The 24,776-nt window shown below is 31.6% G+C and overlaps 1 protein-coding gene across 2 annotated transcripts in view; it reads left to right on the forward strand.

Annotated features, from left to right (window-relative positions):
* LOC136031732 (uncharacterized) overlaps window positions 1-24,776 on the forward strand; it is a 182,602-nt gene that overhangs the window by 19,267 nt on the left and 138,559 nt on the right. For both annotated transcript variants that reach the window (XM_065711440.1, XM_065711439.1), the window contains exons 5-8: window positions 7,672-7,864; window positions 12,015-12,186; window positions 14,351-14,445; window positions 22,999-23,079. In XM_065711440.1, the coding sequence (XP_065567512.1) occupies window positions 7,672-7,864; window positions 12,015-12,186; window positions 14,351-14,445; window positions 22,999-23,079 (541 nt within the window). The remainder of the gene's footprint in view (window positions 1-7,671; window positions 7,865-12,014; window positions 12,187-14,350; window positions 14,446-22,998; window positions 23,080-24,776) is intronic.

Genomic DNA, 24,776 nt, shown 5'->3' on the forward strand with positions numbered 1-24,776 from the left:
ATATAAAAAAAAAATATTGCTATAATATATATATATATATAATATAAAATATAATATAATATAAAAAAATAACATAACATAAAAAAGATCGAAAAAAATATAATATATAAAAAATCGATATAAAATATAAAAAAAATCCGTTGTTTTTCAAAATCTTCTTCTTTTGTTTAGGAATAAATTAAAGAAGAAAAGGAAAAGAAAGGGCTGTGAGGGGGGAGGGGGTACTATATAGGATAATATGAACTGGATATTATTCTTTGTGACTTAAACGAGAGACATTTGGCATTTTGGCATTTTGGCATTTTAACATTTTTGGCATACTGATGGAAAATACAGAGAAAGCGGAAAAATCAGGGCTTTCTACGGTTGATACTCGAAAGCCCCCCTTGCATTGGTGTCTATATCAGCATAAGATAACCGAAAATAATAAATAGATAAATTAGTTTGACAGTGGCTGTCCGAATATTCTCTGATAACTATGCTTTTTTTCCACTTCTGTTGCTATTTCTAGCTCCTAGGTCGATATCAGCAACGTCGGGTCTTTCATGAGTTTTTCTTTTTTCTCAAAATTTTTGTATTATAATTTGCTTAATGTCCACTGAGTTGGCATTTCCTTCTGTTTTCAACACCTTGTATTTTCCTGCTTTGTCTCAGCCGCCATTTTCTTTCTCTCTCTCTCGCCTTTCTTTAATCCGTCTTCTCCTTTCTCATTCCTCTCTCTCTGGTTTTATCTTTAAATTTGATGGTATTCATGACTTTTATTGAATGTTTCTATTTCAAATTGCTTCAAGAAAGGATTAAAAACGATTGAATTGCTGTTATAGCAGAATAAGTATTAAAGTAAAAGAAAACGAAATTTAAATTGTTACCAAATATGAGGAGGTAATGAAAACTTCGGGTAAATATATTTTTTAGCAGGAAGAGCTGAAACTTCTGTGTCCTGATGTAGATATCAGAGAAACAAAAACAGAATAAATAAAAAGCCTAGGTTTTAAAAATAAAAGTAAAGAGTAACAAAAGTAAAAGGTAAGGAGAGTAAAAATTAAAGAGAAAACGAAATTTAAATCGTTACCAAATATGAGGAGGTGATGAAAACATTGGGTAAATATGTTTTTAGCAGGAAGGGCCGAAACTTCTGTTACCTGATGTAGATATCAGAGAAACAAAAGCAGAATAAATAAAAAGCCTAGGTTTTAAAAATAAAAGTAGAGAGTAACAAAAGTAAAAATGTAAGGAGAGTAAAAAGTAAAGAGAAAACGAAATTTAAATCGTTACCAAATATGAGGAGGTAATGAAAACTTTGGGTAAATATATTTTTAGCAGGAAGAGCTGAAACTTCTGTTTCCTGATGTAGATATCAGAGAAACAAAAGCAAAATAAATAAAAAGCCTAGGTTTTAAAAATAAAAGTAAAGAGTAACAAAAGTAAAAAAGTAAAGAGAGTAAAAAGTAAAGAGAAAACGAAATTTAAATCGTTACCAAATATGAGGAGGTAATAGAAACTTTGGGTAAATATATTTTTAGCAGGAAGAGCTGAAATTTCTGTTTCCTGATGTAGATATCAGAAACAAAAGCGAAATAAATAAAAAGCCTAGGTTTTAAAAATAAAAGTAAAGAGTAACAAAAGTAAAAAAGTAAGGAAATTAAAAAGTAAAGAGAAAATGAAATTTTATCTTTGGGTAAATATATTTTTAGCAGGAAGAGCTGAAACTTCTGTTTCCTGATGTAGATATCAGAGAAACAAAAGCAAAATAAATTAAAAGTCTAGGTTTTAAAATAAAAGTAAAAAAGTAAGGAGAGTAAAAAGTAAAGAGAAAACGAAATTTAAATCGTTACCAAATATGAGGAGTTAATGAAAACTTTGGGTAAATATATTTCTAGCAGGAAGAGCTGAAACTTCTGTTTCCTGATGTAGATATCAGAGAAACAAAAGCAAAATAAATAAAAAGCCTAGGATTTTAAAATAAAAGTAAAGAGTAACAAAAGTAAAAAAGTAAGGAGAGTAAAAAGTAAAGAGAAAACGAAATTTAAATCGTTGCCAAATATGAGGAGGTAATGAAAACTTAGGGTAAATGTATTTTTAGCAGGAAAAGCTGAAACTTTTGTTACCTGATGTAGATATTAGAGAAATAAAAGCAAAATAAATAAAAATCCTAGGTTTTAAAAATAAAAATACAGAGTAAAAAAAAAGTAAAAAAGTAAAGAGAAAACGAAATTTAAATTGTTACCAAATTGGAGGAGGTAATGAAAACTTTGGCTGAATATATTTTTATCAGAAAGAGCTGTAACTACTTTTTCCTGATGTAGAAATCAGAGACAAAAGAAAAATAAATATAAATCTTAGGTTTTAAAAGTAAAAGCAAAGAGCTTTAAATTCAAAATTACAAAAAAAAACTATTAGAGAGGTGTTATCACAATCTTCAGCTCTCTTCCCGAGTAGAAATAAAACCTAAAATTAATTTTGACTATCAAGTAAAAACTCATAATTTTCAATATAACATTTGAATACAAGTGATATCTGCATCAAGTTAAATCTGGACGAATTTTAAGGCAGATTGTGAACCTATGGAAGCCGGTTCTGTTTTTACTTGGATATTATTTTTTTTAGATTTTTTACTTTTTTCACTTTATTTACTTGGATATTTACTTTTAGTACAATAAAACTTGTCCTTTGCATATTTTTTTTATCAAACACAATTCGGTTGTATTCTTATAGCTGGTCTAATAACTTTTATTGGATGTTTTCGATCGTATAGTTTTTTTTTTCATCACAGTTGGGCTGCATTTTGTTCCTGATCTTGTAACTTTTATTGGATTTTTATAACTTTTATTGTAGATATTTGCTGTTCTTTGCATTTTTTTAAACACTGTTTCGCTCGTTTGTTTTTAGTTGATCTTATTACTTTTGCTGGATTTTTTTAAACGTTTTTATAGGTATTTGTTGTTCTTTGCATTTTATTTCAAATATAGTTTCGCTTTATCTTATTACTTTTGCTGGAATTTTTAAAATTATTATTATTGAAATTTGCTGTTCTTTGCATTTTACTTCAAACACAATTTTGCTTTATTGTTTTTAGTTGATCTTTTTACTTTTGCTGTTTTTTTTAACTTTGATTATAGATATTTTCTGTTCTTTGCAGTTTTTTTCAGACGTTGTTTTGTTCCATTGTTTTTAGGTGATCTTATCAATTGTGCTGGATTTTTTAAAACTTTTATTATATATATTTTCTGTTCTTCTCATTTTTTATAAACACTGTTTCGCTCTTTTTTTTTAGTTGATCTTATTACTTTTGCCGGATTAAAAATTTTTTTTATCATAGGTATTTGCTATTCTTTGCATTTTATTTCAAATCTAATTTCGCTTTATTGTTTTTAGTTGATCTTATTACTTTTGCTGGATTTTTTAAATTTTTATTATAGATATTTGCTGTTCTTTGCTTTTTTTCAAACACTGTTTCGCTCAATTGTTTTTAGTTGATCTTATTATTTAAAACCTATTTTTTCTCAAGCACAATTTGTCTTTTTTTTTTTAGTTGGCCTTGTTGCATTTGCTGGATTTTTGTTAAAACATTTATTATAGATATTTGCTGTTCTTTGCTTCTTTTTTTTCAAACACTATTTCGCTATATTGACTTTATTTGATCTTATTACTTTTGCTGGAATTTTTAAAGCTTTTATTATAGACATTTGCTGTTTGCTGAATTTTTGTTTTCAAACACAATTTCTCTCTTTTGTTTTTGTTGATCTTCTTCCTTTTGTTGGATTTTAAAACTTTTTATAGATATTTGCTGTTCTTTGCATTTTTGTTTTCAAACACAACTTCACTTTATTTTTTTTTTAGTTGATCTTATTGCTTTTGTTGGATTTTTGTTTAACTTTTATTATATATATTTTCTGTTTTTTGCATTTGTTTTGTCAAAGATTGTTTCACTCTTTTGTTTTTAGCTGATCTTATTGTTTTTGCTGGATTTTTTAAACTTTTATTATATATATTTTCTCTTGTTTGAATTTTTTTCTAACAATGTTTAACTCTATTGTTTTTAGTTGATCTTATTACTTTTGCTGGATTTTTAGACTTTTATTATAGATATATGCTGTTTTTAGCAATTTTTTTCAAAGACAATTTCGCTCTATTTTTATTAGTTGATTTTATTACTTTTGTTGCATTTTTTTAAACTTTTATTATAGATATTTTCTGTTCTTTGCAATTTTTTTTCAAACACTTTTGTGCTCTATTGTTTTTAGTTTATCTTATTACTTGTGCTGGATTTTTTAAGTTTATAGTATAGATATTCGCTGTTCTTTGCATTTTTTTTTTGTTCTAACACAATTTCGCTCTATTGTTTTTAGTTGATCTTATTACTTTTGCTGGATTTTTTTAAACTTTTATTATAGATATTTGCTGTTCTTCGCAGGGTTATTTCAAACATAATTTTTCTCTTTTGTTTTTAATTGATCTTATTACTTTTGTTGGATTTTTTTTTTATAAATTTTTATTATAGATATATGCTGTTTTCTGCATTTTTTTTTTCAAACATAATTTTGCTCTATTCTTTTTCCTTGATCTTACTACTTTTGGTGGATTTTATAAAACTTTTATTATAGATTTCTGCTGTGTATATTTTTATATTTTATATTTTATATATATTTATTTTTAAATGTCCTATTTGGCTGTATTTTTTGTAGTTTTTCCTTAATTCACTTAAAGCTATATATCATGGTATAAAAAATTGAACATTCACAAAAAATAATTGTATTTTGCTCCGGGCGGTATCCAATACTTTTGTTCGGGGAAGGTTTTTTTTTCGGGAGGGTTGAAAAAAAACAACTTCAAAAACGCATCCAAATTTGTTTTTATGCATTTTTTATTAAGTTTTTATGATTCAGGCAACATTTCAGGGGAAGAGTGTTCCAAACCCCTCACCCCCTGGATATGGCCTTGATTGAGCTATTAAGTATATAACTTATTTCAATAAGTATCACGACGAGTTTTTGGAACGACTATAAAACGCCCTCAGCATTGGATAACTGTCAGTTAAAAGCGGTTAGCTGTTCCCTTGTGATGATGGGCTACTGAAATCAGAATGGGATGTTTTATTGTGCGTTTGAAGTACATTTACTTCTTTTATTTCAGTATTACGATGAGTTTAGGAACTCTGTCAAAACGTTCCTAGCCTATACCAACGGTACAGGAGATGAACGTACCATCTAATACAGGCCTCCACTATAACGATGGAATATTTGAAATCAGAAATGGATGTTTTATGGGGCTTTTTGTGAAGAAATGAATGCTGAAGTCCCCCCCCCATATTTCTAGTGCTACCTTCATGGATTACAGATCAAATCCAAAATATTAATCTACAGTGCATCTTAAGCTAAGCCCACGAGGGTTGCTTAGTAGCCGCAATTAACAAAAGTCAGGGGGGATAAATGCATTTTTAGTATCTAGGGGAGGGGCTGATTTGTCAGTTTTTCAATGGAAATACCAAAAAATACATTTTGATAAAAAAAAATGTATTTATCAAAATGTATAAGGGTAGGCACATCCTCCCTTCCAATTGAAACCAAAGAGGTTGATACTAAAAGAGAAGAAAAATAAAAATAACAATGAATAGAATGAAATGACTTTTCTTAGCAGTTATTTTAAGAATTGGAGAGGGAAACGGTGTACCGAGTTAAACTTATACGCAATGGAACTTAAACGTTGCATTCATTTCGTGAAGCAAAACAGCATAACTTTTTCTTTATGTTTAGTGAAATTTAATAAATTAAACTAATTATTGAAAAAAAAACACCTAATCATATTGAACTAATCACATTCATATTAATTTCAAGGTATACCAACAACAAGAGCTGGTTTCTCTATTTGAGATACTGGTCCTAACATCTGAAATACGCTAGAATCTGAACTTAAATTATCAAAGAATGTTTGTGATCTTAAAATAAATTTAAGGAGAAAATCACTTAATTTTTCCTCTTTGTAGGTGTGTTGCAATTATTAATTTCAATTAGTATTGTGCTCAGTTTTTCGTTTAGGACTTGCTCAATAGAAATACTACGTTGCTAAATCTTGGGGCAAATGAATACACAGGACCGGATTTAAAGCTTTGACGCTTCTTGGCCCAAGCGTTTTTGCGAAATTTTTGGGGTTATCCTCAAAACTTTGGTGGTAGTGAAAGCAAGGAACAGAACGCAACTGATGAGCCATAAGTAATGAAAGACAGAAGTGGTATCGAACTCTCAGCTGTCATTCTTGGAATCTGACGGTTTATAAGTGAACACAAAATTCCTGTTTTCGTTTTAAAATCATTCTGTGAATAGTCAGAGCGGTGGCGGAGAGCACCTGACACTTTGACGATAAATCAAATCAATTCAGTTTTTATTAAGAAAACAATCACTCAGTAATAATTTATTGTGCCCCCTGGTATTGTGTGCCCTTAAGCACGGGCTTATTGGGCCTATTGATAAATCCTGGACTGTGAATGCATCCAACATCTTATACCATATTCCTTCCCATCAGAGCCATACGTAGCTCAGCTTTAAGTTGATAATAATTATCTAAATTCTGTATATTTTTACGTGATGTAGACAGTCACCACGCACCTAACAAGAATGATGGCTTTCAATCAATTTAGGCAATCAAACATAAACAGAAGGTTTACTGCTGTTTCGACTATTGCTACCACTAAAAACTCACCACAGCACCAAGCCGGCTGAGACCGACTCAGTTACGCACGCTCCTTCTTCATCCTAATCTATTCCTAGTCTCCCTCTTTACACCCTCCCAGGAAGTTCCGATTTATCGGAAATTTTTCAGATAAACCCTTCATCCGCTGAACCTGTGTCCTATAATGAAATGGCTAATGCCCTAGCCATTTCATCCTTTCTCTCATTATAGACATGGAAAGTGGGATTAGACCACACCTTTCTTACAGCGCACTGTTTGAGGAAAGAAACCTTAAAAAGCCTTCGGTAGTGGCGTGGAAGCACAAGTGCAAGGAGCTTGCCAAACCACGCACTGCCCCCTAGTCTATGAAAGTAAATGTCTGAAATAGGCTACATGAGAAACAAATTGTAGAAATATTTGAATTTTTAATTTAGCTACAAATGCAGAGGATTTTTTTTTTACATTTTCAACTTTAGTCAACTTAAGACTCTGTTTTGTGTTTTACACTGATTTAATTTTTGTCCATTGCACAGTCGCACACAAGACCTGTCACAGTGGTTTAGTTTTCGTGAATCTTTTGTTGTAGTTTTTGTATATTTATATTTACCCCTTTTTATTTTTATATGTTATTTTTATTTATTATTACTGAATATTTTATTATTTGATTGTCTATGTTTATATTCTTTGTTCAGCATTCCAACTTATCATGACCAATAATGTTGGCAGGCGCCAGGCTAATCCAACTTTTAAAGTAAGTTACAACTTTTTAGGTGAGTTGCTGTAGTCAGGGGAATGTTGTTGTTTCTTTTACGGGGGGGGGGGGGGGAGAGTAGTTGGCTAGAATATCTTTCTTTCTTTTTTGTATTTGATTTCGCGATTTAACAACAATTGAATATAAATGAAAAGTTTGATTGAGTCTTTTATTGTATTTTTCTTATGATTGATTGTACTTTTCTCTTTTCTATGGGTAATAAAGTTAGACATATACGCTAATAATTTTTATAGAGTTTATTGTTCAGCTAATGGAGTGAAGCCTCTTTCAACTGCCGATTTTGGGAAGATAATGAAGCAGGCCTTTCCAGAAGTTAAGCCAAGACGCCTCGGTGTACGGGGTCAGTCTCGGTACTGCTACGCAGGCCTCAGGAAAAAAGTGAAGCTAGAATGTCCAAAGCCTCCTAATCCTGAAGCCAGACCTGAGGTAAAATTCCACTGTTTCTAAATGCAGGGTATTTAATCACTTTTCGGACAATACTTTGTTAATATTTAATTGAATTGATATAGCAAGGCGAAAAGAAATAGGAAATAGAATTGCATCCCCCCCCCCAGTGGCTAGGGTGAAGTTTGGCCTAAGGCCAAACCGACGCCGGTCCAGTGAAAGTGGTGAATTCTATTTTGTCAAATCTTGCCTGTTTGGGGAACCGTCGACAATTATTTTTGTTTTCTAATCTAATAGTATGGCACATTTTTTCCCTTTAATATTTGAAAATTAACCACTTTATTTAGCAGTAATTGACAAATATTGTCAATTTCTCCGACAGCTTTGAAAATTAGCTAACAATTCTTCTATTTTGTAAATATTTAGTGTTGGACCTCTTCTGAAGGAAACTTGGTAAACAGATGGGAATAATATCATTAGATTCTTTATTTTAAGCAAATAAAGATTGATTCCAAATATCATGGTTACTTTTTTGACAATGCGTCCCACCCTGATGCTCCCAGATTTAGCCCTAATATTAAGCAGTAGTAGTAGTAGTAGACAGGTTTAGTAATAAAAATTGAATATGATAGACCTTCTCATAGGTTTTGAATGTTGTATATATATGTAGGATAAAAATAAACTGTGTTTTGTAACGAATAATAAAAACTAGCTGGTAAACTGTTAGTCTTCTTTGTTTCTTCATTCCAATCAGAATTATCTGTGCTTTTTTTGTAAAGTTGATTGTTACTGATTACGGCCCTTTCCGATGAAGGAAAAGGCAATTGAAGTTTCTTTCACTTTCAGAACAGAAGGTAGTTGTATTTTCGGACTGTCTTTAAAAATATGGGGAAAACAACACCAATTTCAAAAATGTAAACAGCAGGAATCATATCAATTAAGAACACCACAGCTCCAATGTCTGACATTACTCGAGGTATAAAATTTTTCCGCCATGGTTTCTTTTTTTTTGACAATGCGTCCCACCCTGATGCTCCCAGATTTAGCCCTAATAATAATTAGTAGTAGTAGTAGTAGACAGGTTTAGTAACAAAATTTAATCTGATAGACCTTATCTTAGGTTTTGAATGTAGTATATATATGTAGTATAAAAATAAACTGTGTTTTGTAACGAATAATAAAAACTAGCTGGTAAACTGTTAGTCTTCTTTGTTTCTTCATTGCAATCAGAATTCTCTATGTTGTTTTTTTTTGTAAATTGGATTGTTACTGATTACGGCCCTTTCCGATGAAGGAAAGGGCAATTCAGGTGTCTTTCATTTTCAGAACATAAGGTAGTTGTATTTTCGGACTGTCTTTAAAAAATATGGGGAAAATAACACCAATTTCAAAAATGTAAACAACAGGAATCATATCAATTAAGAACACCACAGCTCCAATATCTGACATTACTCGAGGTATAAAATTTTTCCGCCATGGTTTCTTTTTTTGACAATGTGTCCCACCATTATGTTCCCAGATTTAGCCCTAATAATAGGTTTCTCTGTTATGTTGAATTCCGTGATGAGATTATTCCTCTTTGTTGAAACGGGATTTTGTGTTCTTGACTGAATTAAATTTAGTTTCAGGTTTGCTAAAACTAATTTAGTTCGTAAACTAATTGTTATTTTAGCTTGTTTTAACGTTAACTTTTGCTAAATAAACGAAATTTAGGCTTGCTGTTTCAGTTGGAACAGAAGAATTGTGAATCTAGATTTTACTTGAAGGGATTTTAAGAAGTGGATAAAAATGAAAGGAAACAGGATAATCTGATTAATAGAAACATTCTGCGTATTTTATAAGCAAGAACTTCAGGTTTGGTGTTTTCTTTCAGTTTTTCATATTCCTAAGCAGGGTTGCCACCTCTAGTAAGAAAGTGCTATTTTAGCACTGTTTCATTATGCGTAGCCATAGCACGTGCTCAGAGTTGCCACCTGTAGGGGAAAATGCTATTGTAGTACTATCGCTATGAAGCACGCAAATTTGGGCAGTTGTAGCACTTTAGAAACTGACCATGGTGGCAACCCTGTCCCTAAGAATATATCCGGGAACATGACAAGTGGGAGGGTGGTGCATTGGCAGAAAAGCGAGTATGGTATTTAGAAAGAGCATAAACTAAATAGTCTACTGATAAAATCTTTGTTTCTTTAGCGTGTTTCTTTCAGAAGAGACCAACCCCTAACTATATATTTTTTGTGAGATAAAAAAAAGGATAATTGTTAATAAAATTGCTTGTTAGAAATTTTTGTTAGGACGGTGGAAAATGAAACAGCTAGAAGAAAAGGAACGTTAAAGTTTGTTTTTTCTCTGTAAGGATCGGTTGTTTGTCCAAAGAAGCATATTTTAGCATACAGCGTATGGTTTAAACAATTTTTAATAACAAAAACTTCAATGTAAGTTACCACCATGGGTGGCCACTAGATGGTGTATGACATGTAAAAGCGGTCTGACTTGCCACCCAGGAAGTATTGTCCAAGGGAGCTTTTTTTAGCCATGCAGTATATGGCCAAAACAGTTTTTTTTTATATTAAAAAGCGCTAAATTTCTAAAATATTTTCTGCAAGTTACCACCTGGGGTGGCCACTAGATGGTGTATGACATGTAAAAGCGGTCTGACTTGTCACCATGGAAATATTGTCCAAAAGAAGGTTTTTTGCCATGCGGCATATGGACAAGACAGTTTTTTTTTTTTTTTTTTTTATAATAAAAAGCATTAAATTTCCAACTTGTTTTCTGTAAGTTACCACCTGGGGTGGCCACTAGATAGTGTATGACATTTAAATGCCGTCTGACTTGCCATCAACGAATGATTAAGACCTGTATCCTTAAGAGAGGCCGCAGAGAAGAAACCAGAAGCGCATAGACACAACAACAAATATACTAATGAACCTTTCAAATTCTAAATTTAATTGGTTTATCTACTTTACTAAGGTTACCCTCTTTAAGTAGATTATTTAGCTATAAACAATACCTTTAGCATAATTTTTATCTTTATGTATTAAACTAACAAATGTGGTGTTTGTGATATTTAACTCATTTTAGCATAAAACTAGAAAAAAACCTGACAAAACCGAAGTGTTGCTCCTGCAACACAATGAAAGATGCGAGTTTTGATTCAAAATTTTTTAAGCAGAAAATTGTATTGGCTAGCGGCTAGCCAATTAATTTCAATATTTTTTGTTTAAATAATAATTAGGACTAAATGATAAATTAAGTAGTATAAACTGAATACTTCATATAATCTAAAAATTCTAGATGATTTATCAAGATTATAGAAAAATTCTGCAAAGTGGTAATAATAGAAGGACATAAAGTGGCAATAGGAGAGCCATAATTTTGTTTCTTTGTCCGTGAGCTCAAAAGCCAAAATTGCTACCATACGAGTTGTTAACAAATAGGCATATCTCTTTTTTGGATGTTTTTTTCTTAACGCTACCAGCTAGAAGGTAGGCTACAGTTGGCAAAACTTCAAAAGCCTGAGCGAAGTGAGAGCCACTGCCCAAGTAAACTGAAGGTCCTAAGCTACAATATTGATAATTGTCTATGATTATGTATTATGATTTGCGTATTGTATTAACATCTACTTTTAATTTAATTTATTTAACACGTACTCTATTGGTACCTATTAGTATGATAATATGAACACATTAAATATATGATCGTTCTATCATTAATATAGTCATTTTTGCTTTCTTTTTACTTTCCAGTTTAAATTGTAGTGTGATTTTTTGTTTCTTTAATGAAACTTAGAAAAAAAATTAGAACGATAAAAACAGATGATAAAATAATTAGACGATAAACCAAGGATTAAGTCACCAGCATCAAAATAAAAAGAAAAAAAGAATTGCTAAATATTTAACAAAGGGTTGTCCTGAACGTTGCTCATTGAAATTATTCAAACTTTATGCACATGTAGTCTCGTGTTTTTTTTTTCTTTTTCTTTTTTGCAAGTACTAGTGCCATTTAGTTTGAATTTTATTCTAAACTGCAATTGCTCGCATAAATAAAACTATTCTATTCTTATTGATTCAAATTCATTTTGTTAATATTTTTTTATTAATTCCATTGATTCAATTTAGTAAATATCATTTTGTGGAATTTAATTCATAAGTGTCAATGTTAAGGCCAATTTAAACTTTCCATCAATTTATAGAATCCATCACGAGAACCAGTTGCTCGGTGGGCGGCTGACGAGCTTGATGCTGCAGACCAGATGTCCATCTCTACGGTCTTGGGATGGGCGAGGGACATGTTTGGTCGCAAATTTCAGTCTGTTGCAGCACTGGCTGAACTCATTTCATCTTTGCCAGAAAACGGGAAACTCGGTAAGCTCGTTAACTCTCATTAAATCGTTTTCTAGTCAGTAGTTTTAAATTACCCAGGATATCATGATAAAAAAAATTTTCTTGGTCACATCTTAGATCGACTCGTACCTTTTTTTATTGCTACCTATTCATACCTGTAAAATGCTATTTTAGAAGATTTTTCTTTTGGTCGATTAATAAATTATGTAATTTTTAGGTAGGACGAAGGTCAGTGTGGCCATGTTGAACTATGGAAGGTAATAAACAGAACTAGTTAGTTAAATTTGACAAAGGTTTTCATCTGTAAAAATTCAAACATTAAACAATGTATTGATTACAAAAGGTAACATCATCTTCGAAGGAAAGCTACTTCTTCCCAAAATGTGTGATGACACGTGTTTTTAGCTTATTTTTTTGCTGATTTTTCGAACAACGGATGTTTTGGAAGTTCAACATGGAAACAAAATTTAAAGCCAGAAAATTAGTTATAACATTATGAAAAATAGAAAAATTCGGAACATGTTTCAGTCATTATCTAATAAAAAAATGCAAGTCAGAAGACCATAATATGGAATAGTTCAATTTCAAAAGCAAATCAAATGTGAATTCAAAAAACAGTGAAAATGAAGCCAGAAAAACTGAAGTTTTGGGATCATTTATGGAGCCTTTTTTGCACAACAAAAATATATAAAAGCAAGATTAAAAAAAGGAAAAGAGAAGAAAAATGTGTTTTTACCTCAAAAACTCAAATCCAATACCGTATAACGAAACTATACTTCATTGAAAACAAAAATATATAAAAGCAAGATTAAAAAAAGGAAAAGAGAAGAAAAATGTGTTTTTACCTCAAAAACTCAAATCCAATACCGTATAACGAAACTATACTTCATTGAAAACAAAATTGGAAAAACCTTTACAAAAACCAAAAAAAACTCCCATGTGCAAATGAAAGAAACGACAGCCTGGACTAATAAAAAGAAGGCTTTTAAAACTTATCTTCAGTAAGGCCAGTATTTGACCAGATCAAAATACTAACATGACAGTCTTGGACTAAAACAAGAAGACATCTTAGACTTGTCTGCAATGGACGAGCATATCGACAAACGATATGCACGACAGCCTTGGACTAATAAGAGACCGCTTGAGATTTATTTCCATTACGGCCAGTGTGTGGCCAGACCAAAGGACAAGATTAAACCAAATATGGTCAGACCAAACGATAAACACGGTAGCTATGAACTAACAAAATGAAACGTCTAAAAGTTATCTGTAACACAGCCGGTTTGTGGAATTAGGTTCACTATTGGCTATTGCTATTAGTAAATGATATAAAAAGCGAGTACTCAAGGAATTTACGCAAATTTTGGTACTTTCTGAAACACACAACTAGCTATCAAATGATTTTTGTTTGTACTTGCCATGAGAGCAGTAAAGCGTTTGTTTTTTATGAATAATAAATTATAATAAAATAATAAAAAGCTGATTAACTTTGTCAGGTTTCTTATCATTGACTGATTCGTCATACAACAACAATGCTGTTGTCTGAATTGTATATAGGATAATCAATTACAAGTATTAGCCTATTATTAAGTGCTAGAATATCATTTTATATAATTGGAAAAATTATTGTATGCTAATCAGTAGTGAATAAATTTCATCTCCATTGAAAAAAATCCTTTCGTAGTGGAATTGCTTAGCCAAGTAGTCAACTTTTCAACCTTTAAGGTTGAAAAGTTTCTTTTTTGGAACTTTTCCAAAAAATCACTTCTCCAGTGATTTTAGGCTTTCTCTTATTTGGAGTCATTCTGAAAATAGTATGGGATGGCGATGTTGTGTTTGTCTTGGCTTAAAATCACTGATTAGTAAAAATAAAGCGTATAAATAAAATTTGTGCATAAAATAAATGCTCATAATTCTAAATAAATATAAAAAATAAATAAATTCCTCTTATCTGAAAATAAAGTCGTACAAAATGACACCCTACGGCTTCTGCATGAACTGCCTCGTTTTTTATTCCTGATCAGTTGTGCCCTGCTTTTACTTTTTTCCCACGCCTATGTGGCAAAAGTGTGTGTGTTCTTTTTTCTAGTTTATTTTGTGTTGTTTTGTGTTGTTGTATGGTCCTTTGACTGGAATAAAAATAATAAATTTAATTATAGTTTTTGCTAATTCTGTTTATTTCCAGATCACAACGAAAGTGAAACAGGGTCATTAAGTCCTAATTCCAAGTCGGCTCCCGTTGGGCGAGGCGGAAAACGAAAATGCTCAACCTTACCAATGGTAGTTTCTCTTTCCTCTATCTATTTTTTTTCTTTCCACGATGTTTCTCTTCTCACTTTCCTATCCTCTTTTCTCTCCTCCCTCCTCTCTCTCGTATCGTCTCTCTGTCTCTCTTTTTGTTATTTAAGTGCCGTTGTATTTGACAGGTCTCCCTTTTTACTTTTAAAATATGACAGTTCAGTTTATTTAAAAAAATAAATACTCGGAAAAAACTATAAAAGAAGTAGGTAGCCCATATGAGCTATTTGGGAGTTTTTGTGGCTGAAACAATCAAGAAATTCCAGCACAAAATAAAACTAAAAAAAAAAAATAAACTAAAAAAATAAAAACTAAAATAAAATAAAAGAAAAATAAATATAAAGTCAGAGAACCGAGAAAGTCGTTCTGTCATTACAATCCTTCCTTAACAGTATTCAAGTTATACATACATAACAGAAGTTATACATAAGTTATGCATATTCACAAAAAGAGATACAAAAAAAAAGGGAACACGGAATATAACTAGAAAAATCAACAAAAAACAACGAGGAACCAACAAGGACCTAGAGAACATATAACAGTCATATGTTTTATAACACATTTTTATGGCACTTGGTATTAACCAAGTGACATATGGCAATCGCAAATTCTGTCGGTCTGTCGGTCCCGGTTTTGCTACTTTTGGCACTTCCAGGTAAGCTAGGACGATGAAATTTGGCAGGCATACCAGGGACCGGACCAGATTAAATTAGAAATAGTCGCTTTCCGATTTGGCCATCTGGGGGGAGTGGGAGGCCCGTTTATTTGGAAAAAAGTAGAAAAATTGAAGTATTTTTAACTTAAGAACGGTTGATCAGATCTTAATGAAATTTGATGTTTGGAAGAATATCGTGTCTCAGAGCTGTTATTTTAAATTCCGACCGGAACTGGTGACATTGGGGGGGGGGGGGGGTTGGGAAGGGAAAACCTAAAATCTTGGAAAACACTTCATCTCTCCAGAGTGGAGGGATCGGGATGAAACTTAGTGGGAAAAATAAGCACAAATCCTAGATACGTGATTGACATAACCGGAACGGATCCGCTCTCTTTGGGGTAGTTATGGGGGGGGGGGGGTAATTCTGAAAAATTAGAAAAAATGCGGTATTTTTAACTTACGGGTGATCGGATCTCAGTGAAATTTGATATTTAGAAGGATATCGTTTCTCAGAGCTCTTACTTTAAATCCCAACCGGATCTGGGTGACATTTGGGGGGAGTTGGGAGGGGGAAACCTAAAACTTGGAAAACACTTAGAGTGGAGGGATCGGGATGAAACTTGGTGTTGAAAATAAAAACAAGTCTTAGATATATGATTGACATAACCGGAATGGGTCCGCTCTCTTTGGGGTAGCTGGTGGGGGGGGGGTAATTCAGAAAAATTAGAGAAAATGAGGTATTTTTGAAATTTGGTATTTAGAAGGATATCGTGTCTCAGAGCTCTTATTTCAAATCCCGACCGGATCTGGTGACATTGGGGGTGGGAGTTGAGAGGGAGAAACTTAAAACTTGGAAAACACTTAGAGTGGAGGGATCGGAATCAAACTTGGTGGGATAAAAAGCACAAGTGCTAGATACATGATTGACATAACCGGAACGGATCCGCTCTCTTTAGGGTATTTGGGGGGGGGGGGTTAATTCTGAAAAATTAGATATTTTTAACTTACGAACGGGTGATCGGATCTCAATGAAATTTGATATTTAGAAGGATATCGTATCTCAAAGCTCTTATTTTAAATATAGACCGGATCTGGTGACATTGGGGGGAGTTTGGGGCGGGGGAACATAAAATCATGGAACATGCTCAGATTGGAGGGATCGGGATGAAACTTAGTGGGAAACGAAGGGGTGACCAGATCTTAGTGAAATTTGATATTTAGAAGGATTTTGTGCTTTAAAGCTCTAATTTTAAATTCCGACCAGATCCTGTGACATTGGGGGGTGTTCGAGGAGGAAACCGGAATCCTTGGAAAATGGGAAAATTGGGGTATTTTTATCTTACGAATAGGTGATCGGATCTTAATGAAATTTGATATTTAGAAGAAATTCATGTCTCAGAGCTCTTATTTCAAATCCCGACCAGATCTTTGACATTGGGGGGAGTTGGAGGGGGAAATCTTGGAAAACACTTGGAGTGGAGGAATCGGGATGAAGCTTGGTGGATAGAATAAACAAATGTCCTTGATACGTGATTGACGGAACCGTACTGGATTCGCTCTCTTTGGGGGAGTTGGGGGCAGGGGTTCAGTGATTTGGCGAGCCAGGTGCTTTTGGACGTGTTAGGACGATGAAAATCGGTAGGCTTGTCAGGGACCTGCACAAATTGACGTGATAAAGTCGGTTTCCCAGATTCGACCATCTGGGGGCTAAAGGGAGATGAAAAATTAGGTATTTATAACTTACGAGTGGGTGATCGGATCTTAATGAATTTTGATATTTAGAAGGACATCATGACTCGGAGTTCTTATTTTAAATCCTGACCGACACTAAACCTCTTATTTTCCTTTTAAATCAATCTATTGATTCATAGAATTTTGATATTTAAAAGGAACTTATGTCTCAGAGCTCTTATTTCAAATCCCGACCAGATCTGTTGACATTGGGAGAGTAGGTGGGGGAAACCGGAAATCTTGGAAAACACTTATACTGGAGAGATCGGGATGAAACTTGGTGGGTAGAATAAGCAAATGCCGTAGATAATTGATTGACGTAACTGGACTGGGTACGCTCTCTTTGGGGAACTTAGGGTGTGGGTTTCAGTGATTTGGCGAGTTTCGTGCTTCTGGACATGCTAGGACGATGAAAATTGGTAGGTGTGTCATGGAGCTTTACAAATTGACTTGATAAAGTCGTTTTCCCAGATTCGACGATCTGGGCGGCTAAAGGGAGAAGAAAAATTAGAAAAAATTAGATATTTATAACATACGAGTGGGTGATCGGATCTTAATGAATTTTGATATTTAGAAGGACAGGGTGACTCAGAGCTCTTATTTTAAATCCTGAACGGCATTAAGCCTCTTATTTTCCTTTTAAATCAATCTATTGATTCATAGAATTTTGTTAGAGCTCATACCATATGATCTCTTGGCTCTTAGCTCTTCTTGCCTCGTCACAAGTGCCATATGAGCTCTTAGCTCTTGTTTTGATTAGTTTTAAAAATTTGTGTCTAGAACACGGTGGACCTATAGTATTTAAGAAGTAAGATATGGAAGCTGAAAAAAAAAATCCAAAAAGTCAAAAAAAATTAATAATAATACTACTCAGGAATAAAGTTATACTAAAAACTAAAGTTATACTAAAGTCATACTAAATAAAGTTATTTATTATATAATAAGGTTATATAAAGTAATACTGCTCAGGACCTATAGTATTTAAGAAGTAAGACATGGAAGCTGTAAAAAAAAAAATCCAGCTTGTCAAAAAAAAATTAACGACTCAGGAATAAAGTTGACAAGATATAGGCTGCCATAATAGACGAGTAATTACAGCATAAAATGCAATTAACAATAGAAAAACAAGCATAAAATGAGAAAATATACAAAATCATTTCAACAATATACAAAATCATTTCAATCATACAAACTACGAATAAAAGAAAACTGCCAAGAAGATAAAGGACGTGGAGAACAATTAGGAACCGGACATAGCAGAAGACACCTTTTTTCGATTTTTTTTTGAAGTTTTTGAGTCTAAAATATTTAGAAAGTCAAGCATGCTAACTGCAAAAAAAATGTTCACTCGAAAGTGTCATCTTATTGCTTTATGCATCATTCTGTTTGAAGTCCTGTTCTTCAGTAATGTTGGACACGTCTCTGTCAAGGATTTTTACTTTCGAGTCTCATAAAAATATTTCTACTAATTTTATAAAAAAAAAATGGATAAAAGAAATAGTTAACCTTTAAGAGCTTAATTGGCCAAAATCAACAAAAGATTTTGGATTAAAGTGAAACAAACAAAAGAAAAATAATCGTAGTTAAAAAACCCATGCCAAGTCATTCGATTATTAATATGCCATCTTTATATGATTATTGCGCATATTCTCAAACGGAGGTATTAAAAAAATCCACAGAATGCAGTAGTAGTAGTAGTAGTAGTAGACAGGTTTAATAGCAAAAAAACCTGGCAGCTATCGCTGATTTGCGTTTCTTTACAACATATTCAAAATCAAACTACACTTGGTAAATATAAATCAAACTATAAACATTAACTCTTATTGTAAATATCGACGGAAACCGGGACGAAAGAAAGGTTTATATTACTTTGAACATCTCTTGGACTTGTCAGTCGTAAGTTTGTCTGTTGACTTCGCTCTCGTCAAGTGAAAAAGTATAAAATTTTTCAAAAACGAAAAGAGCGGTAACAGATAATATTTAAATAATAATAATTATTTATTATTTTTATATATTACTTACTTATTATTATTTTACTATTAAGCGAATAGTAAATTTCTCTTTTACAATTGACCTGTTTAGCAGCATAGCCTATATTGTTTCAAAATTTGAGAACGATGCCAACTCTGGAATACAGTACCTGAATCGACTGAGAATGAAACAAAAAAATAACAGGATTTTGGTTCAATAAAAATAGAAGCGAGTGAGAAAACTATAAAAATAAATAAAAATACATAGCAGTATAACTACCATTTTGTTTGTTTCGATATAAATTCATGATGAGATGATGTAACTTCCATGTCTAAATCAAAGGTATTCACTTAAACTGTATAAAATGTTCTTTAAAATATGTCAAGTCAGTTTATAAAAAACAGAAAATAAATTCTGGAAGTAATATACAAAAATAGGCCAAAAAGAAAAGCGACTTCTGGATAAAATGAAACAAACGAGGAAAAAATAAACGAAAGTGAAAGAACACCTAGCAAGTCATTCAACCATTACAATTCTACTTTAAGATACTGATTATACATATCCACAAGTAGAGATACATGAAAAAAAGTTTAACTAAAGCATAATATGCACGAAGTATAATTATAAGTAATCCATCAAGAACCAAAAAGGACCTAGAGAGCAATTAATTATCATACTTAATGTTACATATCTCTTTGTGATTCCATTTATAAGTTTTTTGGTCGATACAAGGGCTCATCCAGGTTTTTTTTCTGGGGTTGGGGGAGAGTACAATGGGAAAGTTCTAGAAACGCATAAAGGATTAGTATATATTCATTTTAGTTACGTTTTTACGCGTCGGTCAAAAATTAATGGAGGGGGGATGGAACCTCATATTCCCCGTGGATACGGCCTTGGCTCTCCAATGCTTTAATATCCGTAGGATGATTACTCATGCTCATACTGGTCGCTCCTAGTCACTATTAGTCTCACTCATAGTTCATTCAGTTGTCACAAGTTGTATCAATTCGTTTCACTCTCGTCAAGTAAAAAATAATTAAATTTCTAAAAATTAAGAAGAAATTAATAGTAACAGGTTGATACAATCCCGTTAATGAGCCCCTTGAATGTATAAATACTATAAATAATATTATGTAAATATTACGTTATTATTATGTCATAATATATAAAAATAATATTATATATATATATATATAATATTATATTTATAGTACTATAAATATAATATAAATTATATAAATATTATAAATTTGAAAATGGGAGTGGTAGGAGTATTACAATAATTTACTCTAAAATAAAGTACAAATATTTATCAGTAGCACAGCGAAGGCTAAGCTTCGGAATGCATGCTGAGAAAACAATGATAAGAAAACTAGAAAAAAAGTAATTAGTGGAATTTAATATGTGTAACAAAATGAATGTTTGAATTATTTTAAAAATAAGGAAATAGGGGGTTAGCCTCTTTTCAATACCCATATAAAAAAGGATACTACTGGTATATTCTTACCACTTCATAGACATTTTGTTCGCTTTAAACACGATCGACCGGCCAAAGAGAGGAATTTTTCAACTTTTATACACAACAAAAACAAACCTATTATTTGCCTTCTTGAAGTTCAGGATTCATTAATTTTCGTTTGTAGAAACAAATAATAAATAATTTTTTCCGTTAAACTTAGTATATTGAATACATTTAGATTGATTTATTAGTATTATATTAGATTACATTAATATTGACTAGCAGGCTTAGTATTGCGATTTGTTTCGTTTCGAGATTCCAACGTAATTAGTCCCGGCTTGGGAATCCAAAAGACGTTATGTGATATTTTTTCATAATGGGTTTTGCCGTCTTCCTCCCCTATTTATTAAATTATGTTCGATAGGTTTGATCAATTCGTTTTCTCTGTTTTATTTGGCTTTTAATATAGTTTTTAGTTTGTTTATTTTTCAAAATGTGGTACGTCTTATTTTCTCAAATCTATAAATAGTTGGAACTAGGAGCTTGAAATGTCGATATTGTGTTTGTCTTAGCTTAAAACCACTGAATATTTTTTGTGCTTTCAGGTGTGAGCATCTATGAGCTGTCAAATAAGCACATAATAATTTTAGTATAAAAACCAAAGAGCTGTTTATTCATGTAATATTTGAAAGAAATTGTTTCACAGCTGAAACCCAACTGAAATGGCTGAAAAAGAAGGGGGGGGGGTAATTTTTTTATCTTGATAAAAAGTTGCACACTGTAAACAGCAAAGTAAAAGATTATATTAAGACAAAAAAAAAAGTTTGATCGAATAATCGAAAAACTTTTAAAAATTCTCTAATTTTTTAGAAAATTCTGTAAATAAAACTATGGAAAAACTGTCAAAATAAATAGTAAAAGTATATAATATAAAGTATAATAATAATAATAATAATAATAATAATAATAATAATAATAGTAATAATTTATTCCAGGAAAAGCCCGTGGGCCATAGGAAATTTACATAACAAAAACAAACAACAAATTAAGTAAAATAAATTAATTCTATTTAAAGAAAACGCTCCCGATGTGCCGCTGCAATCCTGACAAACCTTGCTATCCTTTTATTACTCAGGAAATTTGTCCCTTTCATTCTATCTATCATCTATGTCTCATTCAATTTTTCTTTACCATACATCTCTCGCCTCCATTCATTCAATTCGACACATTCACACAAAAAATGTATCAAACTTTCATCCTGAGATCCACACATAGGACAAGCAATAGATTCTACTTTCTCCCCTTTTCTCCCTTGATACTTTCATTTCTCACCAATCAAAAATCCATTTCCCCTCCAATCCAAATAAGCCTTCAAATTCTCTTTACTTAACCCAACCTTCCAAAATACCTCCTCCCCCCAACTAACCTTTATCTGTCTATAAAATTTTAACGATCCTGAACGATCTAGACTTGCCCACCATATCTGGCTTTCTTGGTTCTTCAACCTCTCTTATACCTCCCTTGTTACTATTTTCTCCATACCCATGACCCCCTTTCCTTCATTCCACCATTCCCCTAATCCACACTTATCTAAGATATCCTTAATCTCCACCGGCTACCCTACATTACATATGGACTATATACATTACGTATATGGACAAGTGAAGAAATATTAGCGAATTGGTTTTAATTAAGAAACTAGTTACAGCAATAATTTAAAATCATTAATAAATGATCACAGTGGATTTCATCACTTGATTAGTTTATCATAGTTTACAGAGTTTTTTTTTTTTTTTTTTTTTTTTTTTTTTAGTTGAGCCTATCCTGTGATTTCGTGTTCTGTGATTTCGTGTTTGACAGCTGGGTTTTGTGCTCCTTTTTTTTATCTCAACAGAAATTTATATAATATAAACAGCAAAAGTAAAAGCTTATAGGCCTACTAAAGCGAAAGAAAACAAAATCCAATGGAATCATCGAAAATTGTAAAAGTCTTTTTTTCCTCTGCTGTAATACTTACGCTGTAACATACCACCTTCTGATACCGTATGAACGAGTGTAAAGTTTTCATATATTCTTTGAATAACCAAAACTGGACAAGACTTCACAAGAAAATTCCCAAGAACCATCAATTTGCAAAACCTGCTTGACATGTCTACGCTCCATCAGACTTATGCCGCTTAGTTCTATGGTGAGCTGTTAATTGTAGCTTTCCACAATTGAAGCTTTATTTCCAGTTCGGTTGGATTTTCGAAATCCAAGCACCCAACACTCTGAGAACCGGAAAACAAAATTCCCTATCTCTTCTAGACTTCTTGGAAATAATTTTGGAACAGCTGATTTTTGGGTTGTTTTGCCAAATTTTTTATTTGATTTTTGTGTTTTAATTAAATAATACTATGAAAGATACGCAAGATGTCGTGAATTTTCTTATATACGAAATTTCTTTGTTAACTTGGAAATAAGTCCGTCATGACTTTATAATTTTCTTGACATCCTAGAGGTAAGTTTTCTAGATAAAGCAGATTTTTTTCTAACACCAATAGACAGATCTTGATCTTCTAAGAACTTGAGATGACATTGGTTTACGAAAAAAAAATCCTGTGGTAAATTTTCTATTTTGAAATTTTGATTTGGCAAACTCTTTTTTCTTCTTCATCTTCTAGTTTGCTTGAATTTCCCAAATGTTTATTTATCATGTGTGTAATGTATCCACTTTTAGGAAAATAGAAGGGGACGTGGTGGCAAAAGAGGAAGACCCCCTAATATAAAACAGGACGGAAGGATTCCTAGTGTACATGATGTAAGTTTTTGTTAATTTTCCTTTTTCTATTGAATTTAATTATGAGTTTAAGTAAATATGAAGTAAAAATAATTTTGTCAAGATGGCTTAATTTTGTCAAGATAATTTAATAATGAGTTTAAGTAAATATGAAGTAAAAATAATTTCGTCAAGATAGCTTTATTCCGTCAAGGTAATTTAATGATGAGCTTAAGTAAATATGAAGTAAAAATAATTTCGGCAAGATAGCTTAATTTCGTCAAGATAGCTTAATTTCGTCAAGATAATTTACTGATGAGCTCAAGTAAATATGAAATAAACATAATTTTATCAAGATAGCTTCATTTCGTCAAGATAAATTAATGATGAGCTAAAGTAAATATGAAGTAAAAATAATTTCGTCAAGATAGCTTAATTATAAGCTTAAGCAAATATGAAGTAAAAATAATCTCGTCAAGATAGCTTAATTTCGACAAGATAATTTCAATGATGAGCTTGAGGAAATATGGAGTAAAAATATTTTGTCAAGATGGCTTAATTTTGTCAAGATAATTTAATAATGAGTTTAAGTAAATATGAAGTAAAAATAATTTCATCAAGATAGCTTTATTCCGTCAAGGTAATTTAATGATGAGCTTAAGTAAATATGAAGTAAAAATAATTTCGGCAAGATAGCTTAATTTCGTCAAGATAGCTTTATTTCGTCAAGATAATTTACTGATGAGCTCAAGTAAATATGAAATAAACATAATTTTATCAAGATAGCTTCATTTCGTCAAGATAAATTAATGATGAGCTAAAGTAAATATGAAGTAAAAATAATTTCGTCAAGATAGCTTAATTATAAGCTTAAGTAAATATGAAGTAAAAATAATTTCGTCAAGATAGCTTAATTTCGACAAGATAATTTCAATGATGAGCTTGAGGAAATATGAAGTAAAAATATTTATGTCAAGATAGCTTAATTTCGTCAAGATAATTTAATGATGAGCTTGAGTAAATATGAAGTAAAAATATTTTCGTCAAGATAGCGTAATTTCATCAAGATAATTTAATTATAAGCTTAAGTAAATATGAAGTAAAAATAATTTCGTCAAGATAGCTTAATTTCGACAAGATAGTTTAATGATGAGCTTGAGTAAATATGAAGTAAAAATATTTTCGTCAAGATAGCGTAATTTCATCAAGATAATTTAATGATAAGCCTAAGTAAATTATGAAGTAAAAATAATTTCGTCAAGATAGCTTAATTTCGTCAAGATAATTTAATGATGAGCTTAAGTAAATATGAAGTAAAAATAATTTTGTCACGAGAGGTTAATTTCGTCAAGATAACTTAATGATGAGCTTAAGTAAATATGAAGTAAAAATAATTTCGTCAAGATAGCGTAATTTCATCAAGATAATTTAATGATAAGCTTAAGTAAATATGAAGTAAAAATAGTTTCGTCAAGATAGCTTAATTTCGTCAAGATAATTTAATGATGCGCTTAAGTAAATATGAAGTAAAAATAATTTTGTCAAGATGGGTTAATTTCGTCAAGATATCTTAATGATGAGCTTATGTAAATATGAAGTAAAAATAATTTCGTCAAGACAGCTTAATTTCGTCAAGATAATCTAATGATGAGCTTAAGTAAATATGAAGTAAAAATAATTTCGTCAAGATATCTTAATTTCGTCAAAATAATTTAATGATCAGTGAAGTAAAAATAATT

The sequence above is a fragment of the Artemia franciscana genome, chromosome 10 (genome assembly GCF_032884065.1).
Source record: "Artemia franciscana chromosome 10, ASM3288406v1, whole genome shotgun sequence".
Lineage (NCBI taxonomy): Eukaryota > Metazoa > Arthropoda > Branchiopoda > Anostraca > Artemiidae > Artemia > Artemia franciscana.